The 22,302-nt window shown below is 49.3% G+C and overlaps 1 protein-coding gene and 1 long non-coding RNA gene across 3 annotated transcripts; one reads left to right on the forward strand and one right to left on the reverse strand.

Moving 5' to 3' along the window:
- The first annotated feature begins 1,462 nt into the window (after positions 1-1,462).
- LOC135822998 (uncharacterized) lies at positions 1,463-2,898 on the forward strand. The gene is made up of 2 exons (XR_010554587.1): positions 1,463-2,318; positions 2,446-2,898. It is a non-coding gene; the product is annotated as an uncharacterized LOC135822998 (long non-coding RNA).
- Positions 2,899-7,947: 5,049 nt separating this feature from the next.
- Positions 7,948-19,310, reverse strand: LOC135823368 (uncharacterized). 2 transcript variants are annotated; one of them, XM_065336220.1, is made up of 7 exons: positions 19,208-19,310; positions 12,856-14,996; positions 12,335-12,383; positions 11,456-11,573; positions 10,870-10,961; positions 9,341-9,672; positions 7,948-8,625 (listed from the first exon to the last, which is right to left on the reverse strand). In XM_065336220.1, exons 1-6 carry the CDS (start codon positions 19,233-19,235, stop codon positions 9,344-9,346), a joined length of 2,757 nt encoding a protein of 918 aa, XP_065192292.1. In that variant the 5' UTR covers positions 19,236-19,310; the 3' UTR covers positions 7,948-8,625; positions 9,341-9,343. The 2 variants fall into 2 exon arrangements, with proteins under 2 accessions (XP_065192292.1, XP_065192290.1); XM_065336218.1 differs by having other exon boundaries at positions 11,456-11,576.
- Between the last annotated feature and the right edge of the window lie 2,992 nt (positions 19,311-22,302).

Consider the following 22,302-nt stretch of genomic DNA (forward strand, 5'->3'; position numbering starts at 1 on the left):
CATGACTCGGAAGGCTGAGCTCCCATTCTGTGTGATTGTCTTGGACCAAGCAATTTATGCGAAGGCCACAGACATTGTATTGCAGAGGGCATCTGAGTTTAGTGACGTTGTTCTGAGGATGGGCGGTTTCCATATCTGCATGACACTGCTCGCAATCATTGGAAAGCGTTTCTCCGATGGTGGCCTACTCAACCTGTTGGTAGAAGCTGATGTGGCTGGATCCTCAACAGCAGGTTTAGCGCTGAGTGGAAAGCAGTACAACCGGGCGGTGCGCTTCCATAAATTGGTCTATGAAGCAGGTGGTATCATCGGCATCAGCTTGAACCCATCTGCTGTACAACGCTGGGTCATGACGGCGCATGATCGTGCACGTTTTGCAGATTCCTGTCTCCAGCTCTGTGGACTTGACGACTGCTCCCGTGAGGCTGATGTGCTGCACAAAGAGTGTCATCTGCCACGCATGTCGAGAGATGAGGATGGTGTGCAACGTGTGGAGGCAACGATATGTTGGTGGTTCAACCCCTTTGGTGACGAAACGCTGGATAGGGATTCTGCCGACTTGGTCAACCTCTCGTCTGGTTTGATGTGCTCCGAGCAGACCACGAAGGACTTGCTTGAAGCAGAACAGCAGGGAAAGGAAGCATTTCAAAGATTCATCAAGAATCGCGTTGTCGACCAGTGTGACAAGTTCCACGACCCCATCCAGAAGCAGAAGCTAAGCACGTTTGCCGTCCGCAAGGAGCGTACCACCACCCGTAGTGCGTTGAAGGTAGCAGTGCTCAAGGCGGATTGTGCCCTGTTCAGTAAGATGGCTGTTATTGCCCAGCAGCGTCATCTTGACATTCGTGAGGTTCTTGCATATCCGCTTTCAGCTGCGCCCTTGTCGCTATGCACTGCAGAAGGCACCAGGGTGAAAACAAACAAGGCCGCACTGTTGCAGCTCCTCAGCAAGACGGATTGTACCAGCCATGAGCCAGCACCTCCATCTTCGGCTGCGTTAATCGTCGACGCCATGGCTCTGCTACGGACCCTGAAGCCGACTTCCTTGCCAGGTACGCTCGGAGAACTGGCAAAGCATGTGTTTATATGCCTCGCGAGGAATTTCCCGCAGTTTCGCCGAATCGACTTTGTAGCTGATACGTATCCAGAATACTCCATCAAAGATGTTGAGCGAAGTCGACGAGCGCAATCGCATGGTGAGATCCGGCTAAGAATCTCAAGTGGACAGCAGCACACGCCGAAGCAATGGGCTAAGTTCTTGTCAAGTGGCAGCAAGACTGAGCTTGTTAGCTTCCTTGTTACGGAATGGTCCACCGATGCCTACGCCAGCCACCTGAAAGCTAGACAGCTGTACGCAACAGACGGTATCAGCTGCGTCAAGCTAGTGTCACCTGATGGCCTCACCACCACAGCAACAGAGTGCTTACGGCTGAACTGCTCACATGAAGAGGCCGCAGACACTCGGCTTCTGCTGCACGCTCGTGATGCTTGTACAGAAGGCTATACTTCGGTCACGATCAAGTCGCCGGACACGGACGTAGCGGTTCTGGGTTGCGGACTGAGCCACCGCTTTCCTGACAGTATGAAGCTCCTGTTTCTGCCTGGTTCTAGGAGCAAAGTCCTGCTCCTGAATCTCTCAAAGATTGGCTCTGCGCTAGGCACTTCCGTGTGTGACGCACTGATCGGCATGCATGCCTTTACCGGGTGTGATACGGTCAGTGCGTTCCACGGAAAGGGCAAGACCAGCGCTTATCAGCTCCTGACCAGTGATGGAAGCAAGGGAGACCTGGCACGAAGTTCAATGGCCGAACTTGGCAAAGCCTTCAACCCGCTGTCAGCAGGCGCCATGGCAGAAATCGAGCGGTTTGTCTGCATGCTGCATGGCCGGCCAAACCAGTCAAGCGTTAACAGCTTACGGTACGAGTTGTTTTGCTTGCTGGATAACGCCAAGGATTCGAGCAGACTGCCCCCATGCCACGATGCTCTGCGTAAACACGCAGCAAGGGCCAACTTCCAGGCGGCTGTTTGGTGAGGTGCTCTAGAAGCCCAGCCCCCTATCCCTGAAGCGTACGCTGGAAGCCATGGTTGGCAGCTGTCCAATGGCCAGCTGCGCATTGATTGGCTCTCGGTAGCTGCAGCACCACAAGCAATCTTGGAATTTGTGAAGTGTTCCTGCAAGACCGGCTGCCAAGGAAATAGATGCTCATGCCGCAGCCAATCCCTTCCCTGCACGGATGTTTGTGGATGCAGTAGCGAGTGTAGCAACCGCGAGGAGTCAGGTCATCCCATAATTCAAGAAGATGACGACACTGTCCAGTGTGAGTAATATTATTGTCTATTCTTCATCCAGGCTGGGTACCTCTTATTTGTGTTGAACTTCCTTGGCTGCAGGCAGTCACGGGTAATATATCTGATCCACCTTGTCTTTTGTTTGTTATGTTACAGAGCCGTTGGATTACTACACATGCCTGGTCCAAGATCTCCATCACCACAGCTGTCATCGTGTTGAGGCATTGGTGTAACATTTCTATCTGTTTAACTGCCTACAGACTGTACTTGCCCTGGCAACCTGGTAGGCCCATTCGATCATGCCACACACTCTTTCCACACTGTATATATTTTTCATGTTGATAACAATCACAGCATAATATCTGTAATGAGCCTAAGTGAACTGCAGTAGTCGTTGTCTTCCGTGATGTTTCCTCTGATACTGCTACTCTGGCTGGCTATGTTATGTGTAATTCGAAGTACATCAGACTCTAGGGTACAGTTTACGGATTCTGGTTGCCATGCGTTTAAGCAGCTCAATCAATGCTAATACATGGCCAATCGAAACGGTCTGTCCTCTGCATTGATGAAACGGGGCGTAGTGGTGCACCCATTGCATGAAAGTCTTTCCAGATAAGTTGTTTCAAGGCATGCTTCTAATCCATAATATATATAATATTCCAGGATTGATAACATCAGTCCTACCCATTATTAATGTTTCGTAAGAATCGTAACTGTTTCTGCGCTATTATTACAGTGTTGCCATGCTGTTGCTATGATGTTTGTTCTTGGTTACCATTGGTTACCATGGTAACCAAGTTCGAAAAATGCTCTGGGGTGCTTCAAATATTTTATGTAGTTGTTTGGCAGATAGAATTTTCCGGGATGAAAGTAATAGAAAATCGATTTTTGTGGTCAGTTGGCATGGTAACTAAAGGCAATTTCAATTGCATTTTTCACAACCTTTCAGAAAGTTCTGAGAATGACAACAAGTGGAAACATCATCTACGTATGCTCCTCTATCATAATTAGCAAAATAATCGTGGTACACCCCAAGTGGGAACGTGAAGTCACATTTTGCCCACTTGGCTCCTGTACTACCAGGTCTGGAGCGTTTGACTCGCGTGTAGAAATGCAAAGTGCCGTGACGTATCTTGCAGGCTTCGCATCTCGGGAACGCAGCATCGTGCCGCGATCGCGCATGCTGTATTGGATTCCTTGGAGTTTTGGATTGGATTGGATTGGATTTTTATTTATAGTGGCGACTATAACAGACAATTGCCTAATAACAATAGACCCACTCGAGGGAAAGATGCAAAAAGATATGAACAATTAATATAATAGACTACCGGTATTGGATAGGTGATGATGTTCGCATTTTGCATAGCTGAAAATCATAAGTACTAGCGTGAAAAAGCAAGGCATTGGGGTAACAGTTTCTTAAAACGGGCGGAGTTGTCCACACAGCGAGCTAGAGGGTGTAAATAATTCCACAGCTTAGCACCGAAGGAAGCGCCATGACGGGCAAAGGCAGTTCTGAGCATGGGCAACTTAAGAGTGCGTGATACAAGGCTGCGCGTTGCAAGACCATTATTTAAACGCTCGAACAATCGACTCAATGACACTACAGCGGCCTTCCAAACAGCGCTACGTCAGATACAGTAATTTCTTGCAATACATGGATGCCAAACGATCTAGACCAAGTCTCGCAAATAAAGGGCTTGATGGGCTACAAAAACCAGTATCGTACATTGAACGCAAAGCTCGCTTTAGCATTCGTTCAAGCCTACCTAACTGGGTTAAGGAAAGGCCAGCAGAAAAACAATTTGATGCATATAGAAAATCTGGCAACACTAGGCACTTTACAAAGGTTTCTCGGCAAGTCAGCGGAATATTGTGTCGATTTCGGAACAGAATACCAATTTTACTGGCAAGTTTGGTGACCATAGAATCACTTGCTTGAGTCCTCCAAGAAAGATCCTGATCCAAATGTATTCCAAGATACTTTGCACATGTCACTTGCTTTAGCTGCACTCCATGACAAGGTACTGCAAATTGGTGGTCAGTAATATGTGGCGTAGACAGGAAGAGCACTTGTGTCTTCCGGGCATTTAGAATTAAATTGCGGTTTGACAGCCAGGTACTAATGGCTGAGACAGCTGCAGACAGGGAGTTGCTAAGCGCAATCTTCTGCGTACCGCAAACATACAATAGAATATCGTCAGCAAATTGAATAACTTTCACACAAAACTCGGAGACAATGGACTTTTCTCTTCGATTTACATACTTGGATTGTCCCGAAAGACCGATATTTGACTGAAATACGACGGTTTGTAGCTTGGTTGTCCAGACGCACCAGTGGGTAAACTCGCCAACTTTCAAGTGCACTTTTCTGCACTGTACAGTTTTTGCGATAAGGTCTGTTTTCTCATCTGACGGCTAAATATTATATTTTATTTTTAAGTCTTAATTTATTATAATTTTATTATTATGTTAAGATGATGTCACACACATGCATGCATACACGCACACACAAACCGGCTGCCGACAACTACCATGCCAGTGACTAGAATGCAGTCTCCTAGGCACGCGCGCACGTGCACACACAAACACACGGACCAGCTGCCGAATCCGACTACCGTATTTCCACAAATAGTAGGCCGGTCTTAGCGGCGGTCTACTATTTTTTCAACCTCGTCCTAACCCGGCCTTATAATCGAGAACGGTCTTGTATTTGAGGACGGTCTTGAACCCAGTTTGCCCCCGGTCTTCTATTTGTCGCCACACAGTTTTACCCCCGTTCTTCCATTTTCTTCTACACTGTTTGAGCACGGTCTTCTATTTTTCCACAGTTTGAGCACGGTCTTCTATTTTTAACACAAGAACAAAGACTCATTTAGTAGGCCCGGTCTTCTAATCACAGACAGTCTTTTATTTTTCCAATCGCCCCCTGCGCCCGCCTTGTATACGAGGAAGGCGTTCTATACGAGGATGGCCTTTTATTTTGCGGAAATACGGTATGCAGTCTCCTAGGCACGCGCACGTGCACACACAAACACACGAACCAGCTGCCGAATCCGACTACAGTCAACTTCGCTAATGACGACTGCGGATATAACGACAATTCGCGAATAACGACAGAATTTCCATGCCCAGAGCAAAGTCCCATACCACTGTAATACATGTAATGAGACTTAAGGTATAACGACACTTCGCGAATAAGGACACCTTTTTGATGCCCCGCCGAGTGTCGTTATAAGCGAAGTTGACTGTATGCAGTCTCCTAGGCACGCGCACACGTGCACACACGAACCAGCTGCCGAATCTAACTATGCAGTCTCCTAGGCACGCGCGCACGTGCACACGCAAACAGAAGAACCAGCTGCCGAATGCGACTATGCAGTCTCCTAGGCACGCGCGCACGTGCACACGCAAACACACGAACCAGCTGCCGAATCCGACTTTGCAGTCTCCTCGGCACGCGCACACGTAAACACGCGAACACACGAACCAGCTGCCGAATCCGACTATGCAGTCTCCTAGGCACGCGCGCCATGCACACACGAACCAGCTGCCGAATCCGACTATGCAGTCTCCTAGGCACGCGCGCCATGCACACGCAAACACACGAACCAGCTGCCGAATCCGACTATGCAGTCTCCTAGGCACGCGCCATGCACACGCAAACACACGAACCAGCTGCCGAATCCGACTATGTAGTCTCCTAGGCACACGCGCACGTGCACACGCAAACACACGAACCAGCTGCCGAATCCGACTATGCAGTCTCCTAGGCACGCTCGCACGTGCACACGCAAACACACGAACAAGCTGCCGAATCCGACTATGCAGTCTCCTAGGCACGCGCGAACGTGAACACGCAAACACACGAACCAGCTGCCGAATCCGACTATGCAGTCTTGTAGGCACGCGCGCACGTGCACACGCAAACACACGAACCAGCTGCCGAATCCGACTATGCAGTCTCCCAGGCACACGCACACACGCAAACACACGAACCAGCTGCTGAATCCGACTATGCAGTCTCCTAGGCACGCGTGCACGCGCACACGCAAACACACGAACCAGCTGCCGAATCCGACTATTCAGTCTCCTAGGCACGCGCGCACGTGAACGCGCAAACACACGAACCAGCTGCCGAATCCGACTATGCAGTCTCCTAGGCACGCGCACACGTGCACACGCAAACACACGAACCAGCTGCTGAATCCGACTATGCAATCTCCTAGGCAGGCGTGCACGCGCACACGGAAACACACGAACCAGCTGCCGAATCCGACTATTCAGTCTCCTAGGCACGCGCGCACGTGAACACGGAAACACACAAACCAGCTGCTGAATCCGACTATGCAGTCTCCTAGGCACGCGCGCACGTGCACACGTAAACACACGAACCAGCTGCCGAATCCGACTATGCAGTCTCCTAGGCAAGCGTGCACGTGCACACGTAAACACACGAACCAGCTGCCGAATCCGACTATGCAGTCTCCTAGGCACGCGCACACGCAAACACACGAACCAGCTGCTCAATCCGACTATGCAATCTCCTAGGCAGGCGTGCACGCGCACACGCAAACACACGAACCAGCTGCCCAATCCGACTATTCAGTCTCCTAGGCACGCGCGCACGTGAACACGGAAACACACAAACCAGCTGCTGAATCCGACTATGCAGTCTCCTAGGCACGCGCGCACGTGCACACGCAAACACACGAACCAGCTGCCGAATCCGACTATGCAGTCTCCTAGGCACGCGCGCACGTGCACACGTAAACACACGAACCAGCTGCCGAATCCGACTATGCAGTCTCCTAGGCAAGCGTGCACGTGCACACGTAAACACACGAACCAGCTGCCGAATCCGACTATGCAGTCTCCTAGGCACGCGCACACGCAAACCAGCTGCCGAATCCGACTATGCAGTCTCCTAGGCACGCGCGCACGTGCACACACAAACACACGAACCAGCTGCCGAATGCGACTATGCAGTCTCCTAGGCACGTGCGCAGGTGCACACGCAAACACACGAACCAGCTGCCGAATCCAACTATGCAGTTTCCTAGGCACGCGTGCACGTGCACAAGGAACAACACGAACCAGCTGCCGAATCCGACTATGCAGTCTCCTAGGCACGCGCACACGCAAACACACGAACCAGCTGCTGAATCCGACTATGCAGTCTCCTAGGGACGCGCGCACGTGGACACGGAAACACACAAACCAGCTGCTGAATCCGACTATGCAGTCTCCTAGGCACGCGCGCACGTGCACACGCAAACACACGAACCAGCTGCCGAATCCGACTATTCAGTCTCCTAGGCACGCGCACACGCAAACATACGAACCACCTGCCGAATCTGACTATGCAGTCTCCTAGGCACGTGCGCACGTGCACACGCAAACACACGAACCAGCTGCCGAATCCGACTATGCAGTATCCTAGGCACGCGCGCACGTGTACACGCAAACACACGAACCAGCTGCCGAATCCGACTATGCAGTCTTCTAGGCACGCGCGCACGTGCACACGCAAACACACGAACCAGCTGCCGAATCCGACTATGCAGTCTCCTAGGCAAGCGTGCACGTGCACACGTAAACACACGAACCAGCTGCCGAATCCGAGTATGCATGATCTATGCGCTGTCCACACCAGTCTAGAAGAATAAATGGAAGATTTTCTGAACCAAACGTTTTCGTTCCCTTCTCATCATGGGCTCATACAGGGTAGAGTAACCTAGAGTATTACATCAGCTGCTGGAATGAGTTTGTATATCTATAAGTGACTGGAATGTAGAAATAAAGACTAACTTGAAATATATCTCTAAAATATTCAAACCTCCTCGGCCAAATGAGGTTGAGGACTCCGGCCTAGTGAAAATATTCCAATATATGTATTCATCAAATTCAAAAGAAAAATTTCATGTATCTGCATGACTATAAGTAGTAATTCTGCAACGAGCGTAGTAACCTGGTGTGGTCCTCTACAATTAGCTGTCTCTACTGTCTAACATACTAGACTATTTCATTTACGTATATTTAGTGGGGTGGCGATCAAGAAAACATAATGTTGCTAAAAATTGGCAGATATGACCAAGGAAGAATGGAGGAATGGATTTGACGGATAGCATAGCCAGTCAGTAAGATAGATAACACACAACGGAGAGAGAGAGAGAGAGAGAGAGAGAGAGAGAGAGAGAGAGAGAGAGAGAGAGAGAGAGAGAGAGAGAGAGAGAGAGAGGGAGAGAGAGGGAGAGGGAGAGAGAGGGAGAGAGAGAGAGAAAGAGAGAGAGAACAGTACCAGCACTTGCTGCGTGAATTGTTTGAAACGTCAATCTGTGATGGAGCAAACAGAGAATACGGCACAGCCACGAAGACGATCACATAACAGTATACATCGGAGGCAAAATAGATTTGATACATGCATATGAACACACACACACATACACACACACACACACACATATACACATACACCTAAATCCACACTCATGCACACAATTTTAAATAAATTTCAGGCGTTTAAAGGTGTGGCTAACACTCCGCAAAATATGGTACATACTTCAGTATCAGCAAGAGTACATGAAAACCAGAGTGTGCAGCTTGGGGCCTTTTCTGCTATGGGTGTCTGTCACGGCGGAATTCCGTGATTACATCATATTTGGCGCAGATCTGAGGCGGGAAATGGCGTAGTGCGTACAACCTAGCTGCAGTTGTGCAGAAAGAGACCCGCTTGAATCCTGCTTGTACGCACTACATCACTAAAATGATGTAATCACGGAATTTCGCCGTCGTGACAGCAACCCATCCGAGCTGCACACTCTGGTTTTCATGTACTCTTGGTATCAGTAGATGTGCTCCAAATTTCCAGTCGTAAGGAACTTTTACTTTTCTCCAATTTGATTTACGGACAATGGACACCTCATCAGCATACTTTCTATCACAGCTGGGACAATATTTTATTGGAAACAAAATATCACTGCCAAACGAGAGACGTACGTTTCAACGACCTATTCGGAATTCAGGTAGTGCAAGAACTCAACCAACCTACCGTTTACACATGATCCTGCCGTGGCAGAAGCTGGTTCATCTTGTCGACCTTGTCGGGATATTGACCCCAGCGTTTGATGACCTTCACCAGCTTGATGTAGCCGGCCTGTTCCTCGCTGCGTACAATGTTGACCAACTCCTCGTTGTGAGTGCGTGGTCCACGCCGTTCCTCAATCCTCTTCAAGTCTTCTATCTGCTCCAGATCGGCGAAGAACCCGGCCTCTTGCGCCATCTTACGAAATGTTCCCGCTGGTAATTTGCCCAACCAAGGCGAAATATCGGTTAGAAACGCACGCTGTTGGAATGGGTCGCCGTACGACTTCTCATCCTCACCTAATCAAGGTATACAAGGGATAAAAAACACACACATGAACAAACAGAGAAAAAAATGATATTTGACCAGCCATACACGATAGGTTAACACAGGCAGGTTCTAGAGGGTCGATGTGCATCACTCCAGTCTGGACCTGTACATCATCAGTGGTTGATCTAAGTACGCTTATACCATGGCAATGGCTAACCTGGCAAGAATTCTTGGCATCTAAATCACTGTTGTGCTACATGCATGTGGCTCCATTTCAGTATGCCATGTATACTTTTATACACACCACACACTGTATCTAATATACACATACCCAATCTACGGACAGAACTGTTTCGTCCTTTGGGGACTCGTCAGCATACACAAACGCATACTGTATAAGCATAATGCATGTTGTACAGATGAACAGAATTCCGTAGAATCTTGTAGAATCCCGTAGCCCCTGTTGGGTGTTGAATGTGAAGAACCCTATTGTGTTTACAGCTATTTCCACTGTAGGGGATCCTGGTGCTGCTGTTGCAGCTGCTACTGGTGATACTGCTGCAGCTGAAGTTGCCACTGCTAGTGCTACTGCTGCTGATACTGATGAAGGTTCTACTGCTACTGCTGATGCTAGTGAAGGTGCTACTGGTGATGCTGCTACTGCTGCTGATGCTGGTGAAGGTGCTACTGGTGATGCTGCTACTGCTGCTGATGCTGGTGAAGGTGCTACTGGTGATGCTGCTACTGCTGCTGATGCTGGTGAAGGTGCTACTGGTGATGCTGCTACTGCTGCTGATGCTGGTGAAGGTGCTACTGGTGATGCTGCTACTGCTGCTGATGCTGGTGAAGGTGCTACTGGTGATGCTGCTACTGCTGCTGATGCTGGTGAAGGTGCTACTGGTGATGCTGCTGCTGAAGGTGCTACTGGTGATGCTACTGGTTGAACCACAAAATTAGTATACTTGGACGTCACCGAGAATGTTCAAATACAAAGGAAATTTAGGCCACCCGCCTCACGCTCATTTTTTCCGAAAATGGCCCGCAATCGAACGGCTCCTACACTCCCAGATAATAAGGTTGACTGTAGAACTACTTCAAACTACGTTTACTCATAATTCGCTACATACACACGGCTAAAACTCTGCCGTATCCTTACTGGAGAAAATATATTCACAACCCGGTATCATTGAAATACACATGAATCGCGGTGTCCTAAAGCAACCAACCTCTCTCGTCGCCTTTCTCCTCTCCACCGATGAACGGTTCAATCGAGCTAACAAACGCATGCCGGTTGGCAATCTGATCAAGTGTCTTTCCACTGCAGTGCAGAGTGGTATACAGAACAAAACAGCACAAAAAACCAAAAAATAGAAACAGGTCCACGTTCTAGGTAGGGCCGTAACAGTAGAGCCTCCCTCGGTGGACACGGTAGAGTGCCCCCCCCCCCCCCCCCCATGTGGACAGTAGAGTGCCTGCCCCCCCCCCCCCCCAGTGGACAGTAGAGCCCCCCCCCCCCCCCCCCCCCCCAGTGCAAAGTGCCTGCCCCCCCCCCCTCCCAGTGGACAGTAGAGCCCCCCCCCCCCCCTCCCCGTGGACAGTAGAATCCCACCTCGGTGGAATGTGGAGTCTTGAAATGCAATGCAGCATTTTGTGATCAAAAAGCCCCCCCCCTCACAAAATGTGCAGGCAGCGTGTTGTCAGTGTTTCCATTACCCTGAACGCTTCGTTAATGAAAGCGGCTGATTGGTCCGCTCCAAGGCAACGTATTTGACCTATTTATATTATAAACCTGCGAGGAAAGCCTTTACTAACCCAATGGCACCAAGTGACATGAATTCAGCGTCGTGAACACCGCTTCCACCAGCGCTGTGATGACCGCTTCCACCAGCACCTTGACCACCACTTCTACTGCCCACACTGGCACAGGCTTCTGCTGCAAGCCAACAGACGGCATGCCATTGGAGTGGCCAAGAGACATGCACACGCACACACACGCACACACACCCACGCACGCACACACACGCACACACACACACGCACACACACGCACACACACACGCACACACACACGCACACACACACACACACACACACACACGCACACACACACACACACACACACATGCAGATGCAACGTATACATGTACACACACACGGTTTGTTGCAGAAGTTTATTGTCGCCACTGAAACAAACATGGTTCATTTCATACTCGGACGGACCCCTCACTCCTCCAAAATGAACACAGTTTGCAATGCTGGACACCATAAATCAAGTGCATGTACACGTAGTGCATTGTTGAGCAAGTTACGAATTTCGACCTCCCACCCTCCTCCTCCTCTACCACGGACGATATTCGCTTCAGGGCGACAAAATATGACAGCGACCCCATAGCCATTCTATGACAATGTAATGTCAGTTGTCCAGGGCCCAAAACAGAGTCAGAACTGCAGTGTTGGCTGGGATCAAACACCAGCTTGCGGTGAGAAGAGGCTCAAATTTTACATTCTATCCACAGCAGATATGGTCCTGTGCTCATGCCGTGTTCAATACCCGAACGGGAATAGGTAACTCAAAACGAAAATAGAACAGCGTACCGGTTTCCTTGCGACTAAAGGTTCACACGAATGCGGCGATCATGCAAAACATCATTTGGAAGTACCAGATCTGTTTGTATTGTGCATCCAACTAACCTGAAGGAAGAGAGGCCGATCTCGGGTCAAACAGCTTTCCACATGCATCCTGTAGGTATTGCAAGAGACCAAGTACACGCAAGCACATGCCCACGCCCACACGCACACGCCCGCACACACACACGCCCACCCGCACGCACACACCCGCACGCGCACACACCACACACACACACACATACATGTAAATACACACGAGCAAAAGCACACATGCATGCAAACACGCACACGCACAAGCCATAATCGCTGAAGTCAGAGTAGGCTCAAAATGGTTATCTCCTCATTAACATGACGGGAATATGTGGCAAGTTTTAAGAAAATAGAGACATGGTGCAACTTTGTGTGTGAAGAACTCTCGTCCTAAACAGAGATAAACAGAATTACAACAAGGCCTAGTGGAACTTGTCTCATGGTTCGTGCCCCCCCCCCCCCCAAAAAACATATGAAGTAAAGCTAGCGGCAGGCGCTACTAACGTAACGTTTATTGCATAGCTGCGGGAATTCAATCAGGTCAAGTTTCTAACCTGGTCAAGGCCCAGCCAGAACATGGCCTGCTCACGGATCATCTGTATATCCGGATTTGAACGTGTACACAGTGGGTAGTCTTCAGCCACTAGGGTGGAAGCGTCCAAGGCGTGCGCACAGCTTGGCGCGCGGCACGTAGATAAGCCATGCTGTAAACACTCCTCGCCCGATGTCTCTCCGCAGGGGCATGGCAATGTGCTGATCACTTCGACCTGCAGGCCCCACTTCCGTACCACTGTGAGCACGATTGCCCGGACTTCATCCAGCGTAGACTTTCCGCTACCGCCGTGTCGGCCCTTGCACTCGACGTACACTTGTAAGCCGTAGCGTGTATAGTGCAGGTGCAGCCACGGCCAATCTCTGTTCCAGCGAAGGCGAACGCTGCACCGTGACAGTGTGGCAGCCGAGCGCTTGTGTGACTTAAGCAGCACCTCCACCACGCATTGCCAATACAGGAACACGGGAAAGTGCATCAACTCATCTCGGTTTGTGTGCTTCATGGACACATAGGCACAGGAACAAGGCGTTTGCGGGTCCGTGCCCATCTCCAGGACGACTGCAGGTACAATAAACTCGTGCTCAGCAGACCTCTCATCCTGCACAATTACCAGGACTGAGAGCCATTCTAGGATTTCAAAAATGAGCCTGAACCCATCACTGCTTGCTCTGACTGCTTGCCACGCCTTAGCATGGTCGCAGTAAGACTGACCCTCGAACATCTTGTTGAGAGCTTTGCGTGCCAGGGACTCCGTCATGAACCCAGAACGATAGCACCGCGCTTCGTGCACTGTGATGTCTCGGTCAGGCTTCATGTAGACAAAGGCATTGACACAGTCCAGGATGAACTGGGGCTCCAGGATGACCGTGTCTTTCAGCTTGAAAGTTGGGAAGTACGCCAGGTGGCCTGCTTCGTGGCAGTACTTCAGCAGCAGCTGTATTTGCCGGTCACTGCAGTCATGTGGAACAGCCTTGACTTGCTTCGCTATGAACTTTGCCTCCTTGAAGGAAATCCAAGGCCAAGTGACCTCCTGCTTGAGCGTGTGTATGGATATGCAGAATCGGAGCCATGGAACAGGGATGTTACGTTGGCTCTTCTGGCAGCGGTCGATGATGGCCTCTCTCAATCGCTGCAGCTCATCTGCTTGTCCTGCACTTCCAGTGGATCTGGTGTTGTCGATTTTGAAGTGCGAAGTGTCGTTCCAGACAAGGTTCTGGTACCGCGTACCTTTTATCTTCTCTTGAAGTAGCTTACAAGGATCAGGCAAATCGGTTTTGTTCCACCTGTCACTCTGACACCCCACTACAAACACATCATCTGCAGCACTCTGGTCTGTGCTGCTGTCAGCTTTCGCATTCAGCAGCAGCATGTCGAGCCAGCCGAGCAGCTGGTCTAGGCGAGTCGCATTGGCCGGTAGAGTGGCCCGCTCGATACATTCTTCCCGGCTGACCTGAAATTCATCGAACTTGGGAAGGGTCTCTAGAAGATCCAGAGAAGAGTTGTATGTGGCAATGAAGGCTGTGTTTTTGGCCATGAAGAGGGGCTGTACGGATTGGTAGACTTCTTGCCCTCCAAGGTCGCGGAATGTGATGACGGTATAGTTGGGCGTGTTGGCCCGGTCAGAGATGTACTTTACCCGGTCTGCGTTGAGAAATCCTGTGATGGTCTCGTGGATTTCCTCGCGCATTGCTGGCCCGTTGCTGCTGCTTCTGCTGCTGCTGCTACTGCTGTCCTCCATAGGTCCTGCATGGGTCCCAGCCACAGGATCCTCTCCTGCTGGGGCTCTCTCTCTGTCATCTTGTGTTGTCTCTTTGTCTTGGGGATGATTCGAAGTGGATGGTTTGCACATCATGGTGATGACGTAGAGTCGACTCAGAGCATCTGGCATGTCTGGGCATTCGATGAATCGACAGTCATCAGAGATGTTTGTAGTTGCGTAGGACGTGCGCATGCCGGGTGTGCTGAGTTCATTCTCATTGTGCATCTTCTCAAGCAACGCCTTCAGCAAGCTGGTCTTTCCAACGCGTGCCGCACCAAGTATTACCACGTGCAGGAAATGGATGACGGTCGTACCGCCCAACCGGGCTGCCTCCTGCTCTGCTGCTTCGAGTTCACTGATACTTGGCAGAACAGCAGTATCTCCTGGGCACAACGATAAACACAGCACACATCAAAAATGTTGTGTAACTGCAGGTGACATTTACAGGGGCGGATCCAGAGATCTCTACAGGGGGGTTCCGGTTGAACCAAAATTGAACAGCCAAAATATTAGGGCTGAAACGAATGCTCAATGAAGCGAACGAATATTCTTTTTCCGAATACATGCGAAACGAAGAATATTCCGAATATTCTAAACCGTGCAATTTCCATGGATACCTAGTTTTATCCATGGTAACCATAGACCATTAATTGGCATACACCCCAATTACAAGAGAGACATTTGAAAAATCATGTGTCTTGCTGATTATAGCACATCGAAAAAGGCAAGCCTACTTATATTTTGCACCAAATAACCTTGATCGATGTCAAAAAGGCGAGTTTCTGTACAATATTCCTATTCTACTTTAACGAAGATTATTCTTTTTCCGCTTTGCATATTTCGAATATTCGAATAATTCGAATATTCCTTTCAGCCCTACAAAATATTATGGAATCAGATTGTTTTGAAGTTGTGCGGTTGACACTAAGTTGTAATTACGACAATCCGATTGTGTTAGTGGCAATCGCATGCTTTTAAACACACACTACGGACATACTTAGTACCGTAAAGTACCGCCAGAGCACCCCGTCTACCACACACCGCTGGAAACTGAGTCGGAGCGCAGTTGTGGTGCGGTGGACGATGGAAAACCTGTGCAGGGCCAAATGCTGCTGCTTACCCTACATTGTATATTTTTTAGTACGGACACATAATCATATACATGTATGCAACCGACTGGCACACCGGTTCAGTGAGGGCTTGAAGACCCTTTCAACTTCTTGTAAAGATCGAATATGCAAGCCATGGGTACGTTGAGAGCCAGGAATGCCGAAATGACAACTATAAGTTACTTTCCCTGTCCATTTGTACTTTCGGAAATTTTTGGCATTTTACGATGCGAAATGCTCTATAGTCACAGGACAAGAGCATCGTCTTCACTTCAGTGACAGAAACAACAACAGCGAAACAGTGTCGACAATAATTATTGTACAATCCTTTCAATGTCATCTAAAACACATCGCTGGCGCAGCACTCCGTTCCTGCGGAGGAACAACTAGTCACTACTGCATGCTGCAGCAGGTAGAGATTACTGACTTTGCTTGGATGTCGGAGCCCTCATCTTCTGAGGAGCTTGAACTCTACGTGTACGGTTCGAAGATCGTTGAAGAGTTTCAGTACTCGGAACATCTTTTCTCTTCTGCAAAAAACTTGTCCAAGGAATACTGACCACACCACACCCATCCCGAGCAGCAGTGAATGACAGCGCCAATGGAGGCAAGTAATTAGTTTGGATCGTTTCGAAAGATCAAAAAGGAAACAGCCACCCAATGTTGTTTACACAACAGTGTCCGTTTGTAAATCACGGACGTGAACACCAGTACAGACTACTATCCGTACAGACTGTCAGTATCGATCTACCGCACGCGCTCCTTGACTCAGTGACTGCACTGACTGTGAATCTGATCGGACGGACGTCCTTTTGTGCACAATGATATTTTTCGATATTTCTCAGCCGCACACTTTGCAAAATTTAGGGGGTTCCATGGAACCCCCGGAACCCCCCCCCCCCCCCCTGGATCCGCCACTGATTTACAGTTTGTTGTTTATTTTGTATTACTAACAAGAAATCATACAGTACAGGCAACAGGAATGCAAAATAAGTGAGAGTGCATCTTCACTGCATGCACTCGTATTATGAGAAAGCCCGCTTGAGTCCCGATTTTACGGTGTGTCTGAAAGGCATTGCTTCCCGCACAATAACCACTCCATCACCAGAATATTGGCAGACAGGAGACACCTGTTATGGTGTTGCTACAGTTGAGGCACTGGGTTTTAGAGTCCAGGGGCGTCACACACGGTACCACCAGTACCACCATGCTTGTACCACTTTTCGCACCGGATGCTGCGCCCAATTCATCCAAAAAACAAGCAATAAAAGAGCACTAAAATGTGCCCTGTTCACCCAATAATCACTATTTACCAGTGTTGCAAAGAATAGCAAATCACGAACGAATATTCTAACAAATATGCACAGCACGAACGAATATTCTACTATTCTACCCATACAGACGAGCCCATTTCAGCACACTATGCTTCCTTGTTTATTTGAGCCAGCGCGTGCTAAGACATGACCACAGCTTTTGTGGAAAAGTCGAGAAAACGCGATTTGAATTCCGCGACAAAAAAATACAAAGTTCTCCTCGGTAGACTGGACTGTTCTGGATGTAACTCTTTGTTGCAAGTACATGAAAATTTATTCGTTTCAGTTTGGATTCCATGTTGCACTGAGTCTCCTAAAATGGATCGTCAACGATGTATCGAAGGAAGACCCTAATATACTTCGGAGCGGAAGAAGACGACATCCTCGGGTTCCATGCGCAGGATTAACTATTTTGTGGACTTGCGAAGGAAACAGAAGTCTCAAGTCTCTCAAACTCTCCCACACGGAGCTAGCTTTACGATCCAACATCACGGATTTCTACCGACTCGAAACTAAGCAAAGCGGACTGATACGATTCGAAACTAACCAGGAACTGCTACAAACTACGAAGAAGAACATAAGTATTTCTTGCGAAGGTGCAAGCTACAAACGGCGCGTAAGTCAAACTGGGCAGCATTAGCGGTAAGCGACAATATGTGGACGATGTCGTTTGCTGCTCAATTGCAGTGACTGTTGCACATTCTACGATGCAAGAACGCAGCGAGCGTGCTGCGATGAGCGAATTTAGCCTTTGTACGGAAAGCTGTACACAAAGTGTAGCATTTCGAACATTCGACTTCTGACTCGCACGTTCGAATATTCTGTGCAGCGCAAAAAAAACAAGATGTTCAATTATTCGAATATTCGCTGCAACACTGCTATTTACCCTCGGGCTTTTTTGATGCCATTCAACGAAACGTGTAGTGGATAGTCACTACTGGAGGATTCATAAAGGCACATTTGTCTGTTGTGAAGTCGGGGGTTTGCCCCGTACATTGAATTTTGCATGGCAAGACAAATTCGGAAAATGCAAAAATTGGTTACGGGGTAACTGTTTCCCATGCCCCCCCCCCCCCCCCCCTCCTACTATTTTGACCTGGCTAGAACCCTGCCATCATATCTTCATGCTAATGGTACTACTTGGGGACATACAGCTCTATTGCTTCCAACTGGACATTTGCTTCGTTAGTTGCTGCTCATCATGAGCAATTTGCTGCTAGCGGCCTAGCATTGCTTGCCAGCTCTTCGAGCTCTTGCATTACGAGACCATTTACTCGAAGTAACACATTGTCTCCAAAGCCAGTTCTTGTTGCCCTGACTGAGTGTGAATATGTGAGGGATTGGATGCTAAATAGTATTCCAACCAGTGATGCACACTAACCCAGTTTTCAAGAACGAATACTCTATCAAATACCAAATCTGGCAACGAACGAATATTCTAGTATTCGTTGAAATTGTTGACGGCCCAGAAACTTCTGCATTGCGTCTGCGCTTTTCGCCTGGGACACCTTCGCATCCGTGGCAGCTACAGCCGTCGAGCAAGTAACATGCCGTCGGGGAAGATTATCCCGCATTGAGCTCGTAGCCGAGCCATTGAACTCGAGCTTCGTCTCGCAGAGTTTGCATTCAATGTTTGCGCCTCCATCAACTTTCTCGGAGTGCTCCTAAACGGAGCTGCTATGACCAGCTGTGCCAGAAGCCATCACAAAAAACGAACTGGATGTCCAGGCGGTTCTTCAACGTGAAAGAGAGGGGTGAGTTGGACCGAACTAAAGTAGTAAAGAAGAAGGCATTATGGGTTCCCACTTCGCAACAGTACAGTGCACGCACTGTACTCGTACAACTACACGTGTCCTTTGCAACTGTACTACAGTGCCGGCACTGTATTGTTACTACTACTAACTGTTTGGCGCGCGCTCACACAGGCTGGATTCGTCGTCAAGTACACGTACGGTAACCGCTGTACTGTAATCTGTAGCAGCGGCCCTAGCTCTACTGCCGTTAGCGCAGGGTCCACATGTACTCGTACAAAACTAGCATGCATGCCACACATAGAACATGATTGTACAGCTCTTCAAACGAACTTTATTACTATTCGACTATTCGTGTGCATCACTGGTCATTCGTAACTTTTTGGCGGAAAAGAAGTTTGAGAATTGATTTGTCACTTACCTGCTTGCAGCTGCTTGGCCTCCTTCATAGAGAGTCAGAAAAAAACAGAGGCACAAATCACACATATTTGTTTAACATGCTCTCTCTCTCTCTCTCTCTCTCTCTCTCTCTCTCTCTCTCTCTCTCTCTCTCTCTCTCTCTCTCTCTCCCTCTCTCTCTCTCCCTCTCTCTCTCTCCGTCTCTCTCTCTCCGTCTCTCTCTCTCCGTCTCTCTCTCTCTCTCTCTCTCTCTCTCTCTCTTCCTTAGTTCCGTATCGTATTTTCCGGAACATAAGCCGCAATTTAAGCACTCGTAATCCCCCCCAAAATAAATGTCGGTGTGGCTTCTACTACCATGGTGAAATGAACTGTGATATACAGGATAGATGTTGGTTTTTCGTCACAAAGATGACAGAACAAAAATGACAGGACAAAGATGAACCTAGAGCAGTAGAGGCAACGAGATGAACAAGGAACTCACGGCACAGAGTAAGCGCGAATTTTCTGGTTTCAGACCTTGTATTTTTTTGGAAAATACCAGGGCATTTCAATTTAGCGCGGGGCACGCGGGATGGGCATAAAAAAGTGCATGGACCTCAGCTTTTCAGAGCAGTAAGAATTGTGAAAATCGGTTGAGTTTGAGCAAGAAGCTGAAAAAAATGCTAGACTGAGTTGTTGTGGCGTTTCCAAGGCATGATAGGAGAGTTTGGAAAGGACATGGAAGTGGCCCTGATGTGCCTATGGAGCTGAGAGTTGTCAGGATGGATTTGTTTGAAATTGTAACATGCATTATACAGTATGACAGGATATACAGGCAGGAGCTGTATAGGCTGAATTTTAATGGGGCCGAAAAGGATTTTGGCCTGCGGATGCTGAAATTTAAACCGTGCTGATAATTTGTAGACTTACAGTATCCAGTGTCCAGTATCACAGTAGTAGATATCAAACTCAACTCACTTACTAAAGCCACAAGTCGCCAAGATACTCAAGACAAGATGCAAACTGGAATAATTCACTGCAGCTGGTTGTCGTCGCAGTGATTTCCAAGTGTCCATTGTACACAGCACGTTCAACATAGTGCTTGCATTTAGCTCCAACTCTGGCAACAGAGCGACAGGCGAAGCCCTATCCATTTATCAGCTGGGCCGTGCGGATGCGACTTTGCGTTTGACATGGGAGTGGCTACACATTTCCCCTGTTACTAGTGCAGCAGTTATGCCGCGCCCATCATCGTCATCCCACCCCAGTTGTCGTTCAGGACCGTACATGTTCGTCGAATCAGTGTTGAAAGAGCAGCGGTTGTTACTGCTGGGCAGATGAAATGGCCCATCCACTACGCGGGCCATACCGCGTCGGAACCATTGTTATGTCATGGTTCGCGAGTTGCGCAAACGCTTGGCAATTTGGCCAGAGCAGTTCGTTAGAAATCGTGGCCAGAGCAGTTCGTTAGAAATCGTGACCAACGTTATCAGAAATCTCGGTGGCAGTTCCGAATTCACCCCCGCGTCTCCAGAGCAGACTTGATAGCGTAGCTGGTCATCCGGAAGACCATTTATCAGTCGGGTTGGTACTTGTTCATCGGATCACTGCTGGCAGAGCAGCTGTTGCTACCGCTGAGGGGACGAGACGCCCCAGCTGCTGCGCGGGCGTGCCGTGGGGAACATTCGACAATCCACGTAACGAACGGAGAGCAGTTTTCAATGCCTCCGAATTCTGACTGCCCACTACAAGGTGCATTGGTGCACCCAGCCCCGCAGGTTCTGACACCACCGTCGCCTGTGGGTGACATCGAATAGCGGCAGCAAATTGCTTTCTGTTGATATGGTTGGTCATTACTCACTACCTACCCTTGCCCCGCCGGGGGCAAGTCATGGTTGCCGTGTGCACGCACGCATTCATGCCGACGTATCTGTGCCTGCCATGCTATACTTTCTGTCCGGCATATGTTGAACAAAAAATGCCTGCGTGCCCCTTTTGAGGCCCGATCAGTGCATTATGGCTTGTGCTTCCATTTACACCACAGTCACCACCGGCCTATGAACTCGCTGGTTGACGCTTTGTTCTGGAGTCTAGTTTTGTTTGCATTGAGCACCTCATTAACAATTCATTCGCGCGGCGGCCTCCCGCATCAACTCTATGGCTCACTGGCCGAGAGTGAGATGGCACCTTGGTGTGGTGATAAGACGTTGTATATCTTGACGCTGTGCACATAACATTGCCTCGCCAGGACTACCAGTATGCTGGCTGATAGCGTGGGCAACCCACCCTCTCCTGGATTGACCATCAGTCTACTATCGTCGCCTCGTTCGGTGTTACCTGGGCCCTTCTCTTTTGGGGAAACTTGGCCAACAAACGTAATGTGCTCAAAGGCTCGCTGACAATGATGTGCAAGTTTACGCCAACAACCATTACGCGTCCCACCAAGATAAATCGGGCAGGAGGAAAGTGCGCTATGGCTTGGATCCCCAGCTTGCACGTGCATACGCACCAGATGTGATCTGGAGGCGCATTATGCATGGCTCAGCGCCGGGCAGGCTAGTAGCCAATAGAATGAGCTAGCCTGGAACTGATGGCCACCGTTTGCGCTTTCCCAGGCCAGTATCAGTGTTAGTGATTGGTATGTGGGCCAACGCCAGCATCTTAGAGCAGTGTGAGTGCGTAGTCCGCAGGTATGGCAGTGGTGAGGATATGGACGTGTGCTGTGTGCTGTGCATATGTGGATGTGCACGTGGCAGGCGCGTATGCTATCGTGTGAAGTAATGGATGAGGTGCAGAAGTGCAGGTGGTGAGAGTTTGTGGCTACTGCTAGAGTGGCTAAGGCGAAAGCAGCCATCAGGGCGGGGCAAGATGGCCTGTTTGCTGGTACGGTATGTGCTTTTCTAGGCCGACAAGCTGTATGCGGTGTTGGCGACGATCGGGCCAGTAAGTGGGCTCACACGAGCAGCTTGTGGTGGTCTACGGGCATCTATTCTCTGTCACATGAATGTGAGGCGGTCGAGAGAACGCTGGTGCGTGCTTATGAGCGTGTGTGCGTGATGGTGGTGTGTGCGTGGTGGTGGTGTGTGCGTGTGTGTGTGTGTGTGTGTGTGTGTGTGTGTGTGCGACGTGCATGTCGGT

The sequence above is a fragment of the Sycon ciliatum genome, chromosome 8 (genome assembly GCF_964019385.1).
Source record: "Sycon ciliatum chromosome 8, ocSycCili1.1, whole genome shotgun sequence".
NCBI classification, from domain to species: domain Eukaryota; kingdom Metazoa; phylum Porifera; class Calcarea; order Leucosolenida; family Sycettidae; genus Sycon; species Sycon ciliatum.